This window comes from Eriocheir sinensis, chromosome 36, assembly GCF_024679095.1.
Source record: "Eriocheir sinensis breed Jianghai 21 chromosome 36, ASM2467909v1, whole genome shotgun sequence".
Lineage (NCBI taxonomy): Eukaryota > Metazoa > Arthropoda > Malacostraca > Decapoda > Varunidae > Eriocheir > Eriocheir sinensis.
Window position 1 is genome coordinate 16,414,691 of NC_066544.1, and position 10,937 is coordinate 16,425,627.

A 10,937-nucleotide genomic window follows, 5' to 3' on the forward strand; every position below is an offset into this window, starting at 1 on the left:
CCTTGCGTTAAAGCTACAGGTATAAGTTGGATAATTTTAGGTTCAGAAAGGAGAATATGGAAGAAATGGATGCGTGAAGAAACCGAGAAGGCAAGCATTTGGTAATGAAGGATAGATGTTTTTTATTTTTATGGAAAGGAGGTGAATTTGGCGAACAACCCATCTTCAGGAGCTGCCATGTGTAGGCCGTTTGTCTGGCCTCTTGTAGTCTCCTTATACCCTCGTGTGTCTGTGCAATATTTAGTTTTTTTTTTTAAGTCAAACTGTATTTTGTATTTACAGTCCCGTTTTCTTCTATTTGTTCAGCACTTATTCCGTTTTCTTTAAAGCGTAACTATTTCTTTTTCACTAATATTTCAGTTTTCTTTATTTTTTCTGCGTTATTTATTAGTCATTATTGTTTAGAGCATAAATTAAACGTGAAGGTATTTCTTTGCTTCAACAGTCCAACATTTCTTTATATAAGGATCGAGTTCAATTCACTTATTGCATTTATTCCATTATTCTTATGTAGACTAAGTACATTTTAATACATCTCAAAAGGAATTCATTAAACCAACCAACTGTTTCCAATCTCACTTTTATTCGTAGTGCGTGGACATACATTTAACTGATCTTACTCCAATTCTTTTTTTTGTCTGGATCTTTTATGTCATGGCAAGATAAAACAAATATAAAAGAACATAAATGTTTAAATGAAAAATACTTAAAAAGAACAAAAAAATAGTGACTGGGGATTAATCTTTCATAGTTATTCTGGAGGAGGAGAAGGAGGAGGAGGAGCAGAGGTGGAGCTGAATACATAGAAGGAAGATGAGGCATAGAAATACAAAGATGGATGCAGAGGCAATGTTAATTCCTCCTCCTCCTCTTCCTCTTCTTCTTTCTCTCTTCTTCTTTCTTCATCCTGGTGCGGGTTGCTTACTTGCCGTAGCCTGAAAGGGAGAAGAAAACGGGAATGTAGATAAAAATAAATAGTTCACCATAAAAAGTAAATATATGCAAGAAAAATGTCAGAAAAAAATATAAAGAAACAGTCCATCTTAAAAACTAAAAATAATGGAGAGAAATGGAAGATAATGGATATATAGATAAAAAAAAAGGGCTAGTTAGACCTTAAAGTGCAGTACGAATAGAAGAAAATGGGAATATGAATAAAAAGAAACATTTTACTTTACAAAAAACTAAATAAAGGGAGAATAAACAATAAATAAAAGAAAATGGAAATACAAATAAAAAAGAAACTACATCTTCTAATAACTAACTTAATAAATAAAAAAAATAGGCAAATATAATCACAAGAACGAGATAGAGAAAAAAAATAGAGAAAGAAATGCAAAGAAAATGACAAATATAATAACATGAACGAGAGAGAGAGAGAGAGAGAGAGAGAGAGAGAGAGAGAGAGAGAGAGAGAGAGAGAGAGAGAGAGAGAGAGAGAGAGAGACTAAAAACAATCACTAATCCAACTCACCTCCACCAAATCCACCACCAGAACCACCGCCATGTCCACCACCACCACCACCACCACCACCACCACCATGACCACCACCAATTCCACCACCGCTTCCACCTCCATTGTAGCCTCCGCTTCCACCACCACCATGACCACCACCAGAACCACCACTACCACCACCAATTCCACCACCGCTTCCACCACCACCATAACCACCACCAGAACCACCACCACCATGACCACCACCGCTTCCACCTCCGCCGCCGCTGTAGCCTCCATCTCCTCCACCGAAGCCTCCACCGCTTCCTCCAATCTGCCCTCCACCTATTCCTCCTCCACTGCCTCCTCCACTATAGCCTCCGTCTCCTCCACCAAAGCCTCCACCGCTGCCCCCAATCTGTCCGCCGCCATGTCCGCCCCCTCCGCCATGTCCGCCCCCTCCGCCATGTCCGCCCCCTCCGCCGTGTCCACCGCCGCCGCCGCCGCCGCTGCCACCACTATATCCACCTGTGAGGGAATCATCGTCATCATTATCATTATCGTCATCATTATCATCAATATCATCATTATTATCATTATTAGTGTTATCATTCCTAATTCATATTCGTTCTTAAAGGTTTTGTATGACCGACTGACTGGCTAAATGAATGAATGAATGAACGATTAATTGACTGACTGATTGACTGACTGACTGACTGAATGAATGAATGATTGAGTGATTGACTGACTGACTGACTGAATGAATGAATGATTGAGTGATTGACTGACTGAATGAATGAATGATTGACTGACTGACTGACTGAATGAATGAATGATTGAGTGATTGACTGACTGACTGAATGAATGAATGATTGACTGACTGACTGACTGAATGAATGAATGATTGAGTGATTGACTGACTGAATGAATGAATGAATGATTGACTGACTGACTGAATGAATGAATGATTGACTGTCTGAGTGACTGAATGAATGAATGATTGACTGACTGACTGACTGGCTGACTGACTGACTGAATGAATGAATGCCTTAACTGATTAACTGACTGACTGACTGACTGACAATGACTAACTGAATGACTACATGAGTGACTGACCGAGAACTTAACTGACTGACTAGCAAGCTAAATGAATGACTTACTGAATAACTAACTAGCTGACTGACTGTATGGCTTACTTTCTAACCCCCTGTTTAAGGCACCAACTGACTGACTGACTGACTGACTGACTGAGTGACACCTGAGTTAATTAGTGGCTCAGGTGACACAATCTAGTATGAGGTAAACCGTAGTAGGAAAAAATGCATATCACGAGACGGAGGTAGAGGGGGGAAGGGGGGAGGGGGAGAGGGGAGACTTTCGTAATGAGCAAGCAGATGTGACATGACTTCCAAACACACACACACACACACACACACACACACACACACACACACACACACACACACACACTCACTTCCAAGGCGACTCCCGTAGACGGAAGCCACCAGGAGGGCCGAGGTCAGGGCCAGGACCACGAGGGGCTTCTGTAGGGGGAGAAAACAAAAGTAAATTAGAGTGGAAAGAAAAGAGGACAGAGAGACAGACACAGACAGGAATACAAACACCAAGACAGGCAGACAAACAGACAGACAAAAAAAGTAAGAAAAAGATTTAAAAAAAAGAAAAAAAGTAAATTAGAGAGGAAAAAAAATAGACACAGACAGGAATACAGACACAAAGACAGACAGACAAGCAGACAGACAAAAAAAAAGGAAGAAAAAGATAAAAGAAAAAAAAGGAAATTAGAAAGGAAATAAGAGGACAGAGAGACAGACACAGACAGAAAGAGACAGACAAACAGAAAAAGACAGACAGAAACAGATAGGCACAAAGAAAGAGACGGATACATATAAATGAATATAGAAAACAGAACCTCAATGAAATTTTAATCCATGAACTATAGAGGAAGGAAATAGAAGGGAGAAAGAGAAGAAAGAGAAATAGAGAAAACAAATCAAGTTACTTATAAAAAAGGAAGAGATCTGATTAAGTTACCCTCATTCAGATCTTAACATAAAAGAAAATTACTAATGTGATTGAAGCTTCATAAAATAAGCCACAAAATATACAAGAGATAACCAAACATATTCAAAGTATACACAAAAAAATTCATAGTTACCATATTCCCAAGCTGACTATACGACCACGAGGAAGCAGAAGTAGATGTAGGAGGATGAGGAGGACGAAGAAGGCACTGAGGTTCTTATCCTTCCACGGCTGACGGTGGAATGATGCAGAAGCTTGGGGGACGCCGCCTTATATACCCGAGCTTCCTCCGGCACCATCATCGTCATCAGCAGCGATATGGGGTGCCGAAGGACGTGCCGTTAGGTCTTCTTGGGGGTTAATGGAGTTTGCTGAGGAGGAGGAGGAGGAGGAGGAGGAGGAGGAGGAGGAGGAGGAGGTGCAAGAATAAGAAAGTTGTAAAAAGAGAAAAGGAAGAAGAAAGTTGAAGAAGAGAATGTAATGCAAAGAAGAGAAACTGGAGGAAGAAGACAGCAGAAAAGAAATATAAGAGGAATGGATGGAGGAGGAGGAGGAGGAGGAGGAGGAGCAGAAGAAGAAAAACAAGAACAAGTATGACAAGGAGGAACTGGAGAAAAAAAAACGAACTTCGAGGAGGAGGATAAGAGAGAAGAAGAACGAGGAGGAGGAGGAGGAGGAGGAGGAGGAGGAGGAGGAGGAGCAGAATAAGAATAAGAAAAACAAGAAGGACGAGGAGGAGGAGGAAGAGAAGGAGGAGGAGGAGGAGGAGGAGGAGGAGGAGGTGATGCTGTTGAGGATAGGGAGAAGGAGGAGGAGGAGGCGGAGGTGTTGACATTGAGGGCGTGGTTGAGAACGGCAGAGACCCAACACTGGCGGAGGTTAAGAGCATGCACGAAGGCCACGCATGCCGAGAACTCGCTATGACAGACGACCAACAAGAGGAAGACGAGGAGGCTGGAGACGGGTGAACATGTGGTAGACGATTATAGTGGTACGTAACTCTGTCTCTTCTTAATGACGGCCATCCAGTGTGTCTCAATCTCTCTTGCGTTACGAGGAAAGCGACAAAATAACGAGGGCGAAGTGTAAAGACCAGTTTCTTAATTCCACGGCAAAAAATGCAGCCAAAATGAACCGGAAAAAGAGGAAAAGTTACAAACTCGAAGTCAGATTATATTGGAGGGACGTTTTGACCCTCCCATCTTGAAGGCGTTTAAGGCGCAGGACGAATGTAATTATTAAACATTATATTCCCTCTTTCCCTTTACAATAAGAAGGTAGGTAAAGGATGGAGGGTACGAGGATAGGGGGAAAAAGAGCAGGAAAATAATAGGGACAAGATTGGGATAGGGGAAGGGAGAGAAAAAGGTAGGAAGGAAGGAAGGAAGGGTGAGAAAATTAAAAGATTGTAGAAAGGGGAGTAAGGGAAGGGGGACCGACAAAAGGGGGAGGAAGGGAAAAAAAGAAAGGGAGCTAGAAAGAAAAGAGAGGAGGTAAAGAACAAAGAATGGGGGTTAAGGAAGAGGAGGAGGAAAGGAATGGAGAGAAGACTGGAATAAGAGAGAAAGAGGAGTAAGGGGAGGGGGAACGGAAGAAAAGAAAAGACCCATGCCCTGTTATGTTTCTCTCTCTCATGAGTTATTAAGAAAGAAGACGACGAAGATATTGACGGAAAACTAATCTTTAAATATTCAAACGACATAAACCATTTTCCCGTCACAGTACGGCTCATAAATTGTCTATATCTTTCTTAACTCACTGGAAGAAAAACAAGAAGACCAAACTGATACTGGAAGACCGATCATTATTCCAGTGACGCACATCTCCAGGGTCACAATTTCTTAACCCAATAGAAGGACATGGTGACGAAACTGATACTGCATGGACGATCACTGTTAAATATTACAATACCTTACTTTCCCCGGGCCACAGTTTTTCCTGGTAGTCTATATTCAAGGTTCTGGGCCGAGGCACGTGAGGTGGATTTTTATAATGATGATTTTGGATACTCATTCTTCCCCTCCACCCCCCAACCTCAATCCCTCCTGGAGACTCTTTTTTTCCCCTCCCTCTATGTACCTCCTTCTTTGTTCCCCTATCATCACTCTATCTCCCCTATCTTTGGCTTCTTCCCCTCCATTCTCCAACCTCAATCCCTCCTGGAGACTCTTTTTTTCCCCCTCCCTTTCCTTTCCCCTCCCTCTATGTACCTCCTTCTTTGTTCCCCTATCATCACTCTATCTCCCCTATCTTTGGCTTCTTCCCCTCCATTCTCCAACCTCAATCCCTCCTGGAGACTCCTTTTACCCCTCCCTTTTCCTCCTCTCCCTCCAACTACCTCCTTCCTTTTTCCCTTGCCATCCCTCCAGCTACCTTCCCCTTCATTTAGCTTCTTCCCCTCCATTTACCCCAATACTTGAAGTACCACTTTCTTCCCCTCCATTTCCCCAGCTATCCCCCTTCCTTTCCTCCTCCAATTCCTTCAGCTACCTCCCTCCCTTGACCTCATCCCTTCCATTTTCCCCGTCTCCTTCCCCCTACATTCACTCCATCCCTCCAATGACCACCCCCTTTCTTGGCTCTTTTTCCACACATCCCTTCCCTCAATCCCTCCAGTTACCTCCTTCCTTTGCTTCTTTCCCTCCATTCCACCATCCCTTCCTATTTCTTCTCTGTTACCCCCTTCTAATCCCTCCAGTTATGACCTCCTTCCTTTCTTCGCTTCATTTACAAATCTAATACATAATAAATACACCAAGCTAAGAATGCCTGACAGCCACAGTTACCCACACAAGGACATACAATAATATCAACACACCACCACGACCACCACCATCTTCACCACCACCACCACCATCTTCACCACCATCTTCACCACCACCATCATCATCACCATCGTTAACTAACCACTAAGACAAGGCTAAGGAAAGAATAGCAACTCACCACCACACCATCACCATCATCACCATCACCAACAATAATCACCCGTCAACCTTCCGTCCGTATTGCACTTAACTTCCTTTCTTCTTTCCTCATATAGCTTACAATTGCTCGGAGCGTCATTGTGGTTGGTGCTCTCAGCCGTTTCCGCCTCTCACAAAAGCTACACTATTTGCAGAGGGAGATAAATCACGCATATAGGAGTGTTCTTTCTTTTCCTCGTTCATGATAGCACAGAGGGTTCGACGCACTGCCACCAGGGTCATAAAACTACAATACAGAAGATTCGTCGAACTACCACCAGGCTCATAAAACTACAATACAGAAGCTTCGTCGAACTACCACCAGGGTCATAGGTCATCAAACTACTATACAGAAGCTTCGTCGAGCTACCACCAGGCTCATAAAACTACAATACAGAAGCTTCGTCGAACTACCACCAGGGTCATAGGTCATCAAACTACTATACAGAAGCTTCGTCGAACTACCATCAGCGTCATAGGTCATAAAACTACTATACAGAAGCTTCGTCGAACTACCACCAGGGTCATATAACTACCACAGAAGCTTCGTCGAATTACCACCAGGGTCATAAAACTACTTGCAGAAGCTTCGTCGAACTACCACCAGGCTCCTAAAACTACCACCAGGATCATAAAACTACCACCAGGCTTATAAAACTACCACCAGGCTCATAAAACTACCACCAGGCTCATAAAACTACCACCAGTCTCATAAAACTACCACCAGGCTCATAAAACTACCACCAGGCTCATAAAACTACCCACCAGGTTCATAAAACTACCCCCAGTGGACATCCTCATAACTCTACGAAAGCCTTGTCGAAATATGTGTGTGCCTGGGAGCCGATTTGTTTGTGTAATGAAAATATGGGTCAACACACGTCAGGAACCCAACACAATCTTTCTTTTCCTTATATCATCTGTTTTCGTTAAAGGAGCAACACATGGCAGACTTTTTCTTTCTTATTTTTTATTCTGGTTGCTCTTCCTTACAGTACACACAAATACACAAAATAAGGAGAAATAACATAATGGAGAAATAACACGCATAGCCGAAATAACACTTAACAAAAATAACATAGAGCAGATTTTATTTTCCTTTTCCTCTTCTTGATCTTTACTATATGCAAAAAAAAAATAATAAATGAAATGAAATAAAATAAAACAATAGATAACTAACAAAAGAAATAGACTGATGAATATTTATATGTATTAAGTCCAGCAACCTTCGCCACACACACACACACACACACACACACACACACACACACACACACACACACGGGCAAACAAATCTGACAAGTACTGATTAATTAAAAGTTTCCAGCCTCGCCGCCTCACCCTAAAGACCTTCCGCTTCGTTAAGTTTATTCTATTTCTCTTTATGTCTGTGTTTTTGTCTCTCTTTCTCTTTTCCTCTTCTTCTTCTGTCTGTCTCTCTTTCTCCCTTCTTCTTCTTTCTGTCTCTTTTTCCCTCTTTCTTTAACTCCCTTTCCTCTTGTTAAGTTTACCCGATTTCTCTTTATGTCTGTTTTCTTGTCTTTCTTTCTCTTCCTCTTCTTCTTTCTGTCTCTCTTTCCCTCTTTTCTTTCTTTCTTTCTGCCTCTTTTTCCCTCTTTCTTCTTGTTAAGTTTATTCGATATCTCTTTATGTCTGTTTTCTTTTTTTTCTTTTTTTCTTCCTCTTCTTCTTCCTGTCTCTCTTTCCCTCTTTTCTTTCCCTTTCCTTCCTCTCTATTCTCTCTTCCTTCCCCTCTTCCTCTATTCCCTTTCTCTCCCTCTCCTTCTCTCTCCCTATCCACATCTTCCTTCATCACCATCTCCCTTCTTCCTTTCTTTCCATCTCCTTCCTTACCTATCATATCCCTCCCTTCCTTCCTTCCCTCCTATCTCCCTTCTTCCTCTCTCTTCTTGCTTCCCCTCTCTCCCTCTCCCCTTTTATCATGCATCCCTCTCTTCCTCTTCTATCATCTCCCTTCCTCTCTCCCTCTTTTCCCTCTCCTTCACCTCCTATCCTCCCTTCTGTCATGTCTTCTCTCTCCTCTTTCACTCCTCTCTCCCCTCCTCCTTTCCTCTGCCTTTCATCTCCTCTGTTTTCCTTCTTCTTCTTCTTCTCGTTTCCACCTGTTATTCTCTTCTCCACTATCTCTTTCTCTCCCCTCCAGCCTCCCCTTCCTCCTCTTCCCTCCCTCCTTTCCCACAGCCTCCCCTTCCTTTCCCCTCCTTCCTACTCTTCCCTCTTCCCTCCTCTCCTCCCCTTCCCTCCCCTTCCTCCCCTTTGCTTGCTGACTCACCGGCAATGAGTTTCCTGAGTCAATATTGAATTGCCATGAACACCGGTAGCACTCTCTCTCTCTCTCTCTCTCTCTCTCTCTCTTCATTATTTTCACCTCTTTCCGCCTTTCCCTTCTCTATGAATTACTATATAACATTTCTATTTATTTATTAGTTAATCTATTTCTTCATATATATTTTAATTACTATATGACCCCTTCCCCACACCATCTTTCTCATTGACCTTTGACCTACCCCGGGAACAGGTAAAGGGGAGGGATTAAGGGAGGTAACTGAGGGAGGGAGGGAGAGAGGGAGAGGAGAAGTAAACAGGAGGGGAGTAAGCAATGAGGGAGGGAAGTAAACAGAAGGGGAGTAAGCAGTGAGGGAAGGAAGGAAGGGAGGGGAGAGACCGAGCAAGCAGACTAGGGCCGAGTACTGTTTGCCAAGGGAGGAAGTTCTTCGGAGGTTCTATTCCATGCAACACAAATATAAGAAAATTCCCTTGACCCTCCTCCTTCTTTCCCTTCCCCCCCCCCTCTCTTCCCCATCTTTTCTCCCCTCTCTCTCTCCACTTCTTCTCCCTTTCCTCTCCATTCCCTCAACATTTTTCTATTTCCCTCTCTCCCTCTCTCCCCCATTATCTATCTATCTATCTGTCTTTCTCTCTCTCTCTCTCTCTCTCTCTCTCTCTCTCTCTCTCTCTCTCTCTCTCTCTCTCTCTCTCTCTCTCTCTCCCAACTCTCTCTCTCTCTCTCTCTCTCTCTCCCTTGTCTCTCCCCTTCCTCTACCATTTCTTCCCTCTCCCCCTCTTCTCCCCTTCCTTCCTACGTCCAACACAGCATCCAGACACATTCCTTTTAGCTCCCCATCTTCCCTTCTCCCCAAAACAGAGCAAGCAAACCCCCATATCTCCTCTTCTTCTTCCTCCTCCTCCTCCTCCTCCTCCTCCTCCACCAGTACACAAATCACGAGTACTAAGAAGTGGAAGAAGTGGAGGAGGGAATACCCAGTGTGCCTCCTCCACTTCTCTCCACCTCCTCCTCCACCTCTTCTTCTCCTCCTTCTCCTCCTCCTCTCCTCCTATCCTTCCTGAATTCTAAGAGGCAATGATACTGACAATATTCTTTTCTCCTGCTCTTCCTCCTCCTCTTCCTCTTCCTCTCCTCCTCCTCCACCTCTTCCTCTTCCTCTCCCTCCTCCTCCTCTTGCTCTTGACCTTAGAAGACGACGTAAGTTCCAGGAATACAAGCAGAAGGAGGAAGAAAAGGAGGAGGAGAAGGAAGAGAAAGAGAAAGAGGAGGAGAAGGAAGGAGGAAGAGAAGGAGGAGGAGAAGGAAGGAGGAAGAGAAGGCAAACGGATAATTAATAAGCATAAATAGGTGTATGTATGTGTGTGTGTGTGTGTGTGTGTGTGTGTGTGTGTGTGTGTGTGTGTGTGTGTGTGTGTGTGTGTGTGTGTGTGACCTTCCCTTGCCCCTTAAATAAATACACAAATAATTACAGAAGCACAATAGACAGATAAAGATAGATAGATAGATAGATAGATTTTTCCCATTTTATTCTTCTTTCGTGCATTTATAATCTTGTTTAATCGAAGAAAATAATATTAAAAGCTTTACCTGCAGTTTCTATATACATCTATTCTTTATTTTCTTCTTCTTCTTCCTCTTCTTCTTCTTCTTACTCTCCTTTTACACACTTTCAAATCGTCGTCGTGGTCTCGTAAGGCGCCGCGGTTGTATTTCTTTTTATATTTGCTTCCTCTCCTTCTTTCTCTTCCCTTCGTTTATTCCTCACTTTCTTCTTCTCCCTTCTCTCCATTCTTCCCTCGTTCTTTATTCAGCGTGAGTCAATCTTTGTTTTCCTTGGTCTCCTTCTCTCTCTCTCTCTCTCTCTCTCTCTCTCTCTCTCTCTCTCTCTCTCTCTCTCTCTCTCTCTCTCTCTCTCTCTCACACTAATTTAATTTCTTCTATAATTATTAAACTTTCCCTTCCTTTTCATATTCGTAAATTTTTCCCTATTTATAAAGTCCAATCTTTTGATGCCATACGAATGTCTTTTTAGCATAAACTATAAAATAATATCAACACACATAAGAGGTGACGATTTAGTTAGTTAATCAGTTATATATATAGACATCAAATAGTCGGATATGTTATCTGGTAGGGAATTAATATAGACTTGGTAATTGTGAGACTATAAGTAACTGTGACAGAC

General features: G+C 42.8%; 1 protein-coding gene across 8 annotated transcripts; it reads right to left on the bottom strand.

Moving 5' to 3' along the window:
• Nucleotides 1–564: 564 nt before the first annotated feature.
• Nucleotides 565–3,773, bottom strand: LOC127007922 (acanthoscurrin-1-like). 8 transcript variants are annotated; one of them, XM_050879423.1, is made up of 6 exons: nucleotides 3,615–3,773; nucleotides 2,910–2,979; nucleotides 1,897–1,963; nucleotides 1,613–1,860; nucleotides 1,475–1,573; nucleotides 565–935 (listed from the first exon to the last, which is right to left on the bottom strand). In XM_050879423.1, the coding sequence occupies exons 1-6, from the start codon at nucleotides 3,615–3,617 to the stop codon at nucleotides 922–924; spliced, it is 501 nt and encodes a 166-aa protein (XP_050735380.1). In that variant the 5' UTR covers nucleotides 3,618–3,773; the 3' UTR covers nucleotides 565–921. The 8 variants fall into 8 exon arrangements, with proteins under 8 accessions (XP_050735380.1, XP_050735383.1, XP_050735382.1 ...); XM_050879426.1 differs by having other exon boundaries at nucleotides 1,685–1,963; XM_050879425.1 differs by having other exon boundaries at nucleotides 1,670–1,963.
• Between the last annotated feature and the right edge of the window lie 7,164 nt (nucleotides 3,774–10,937).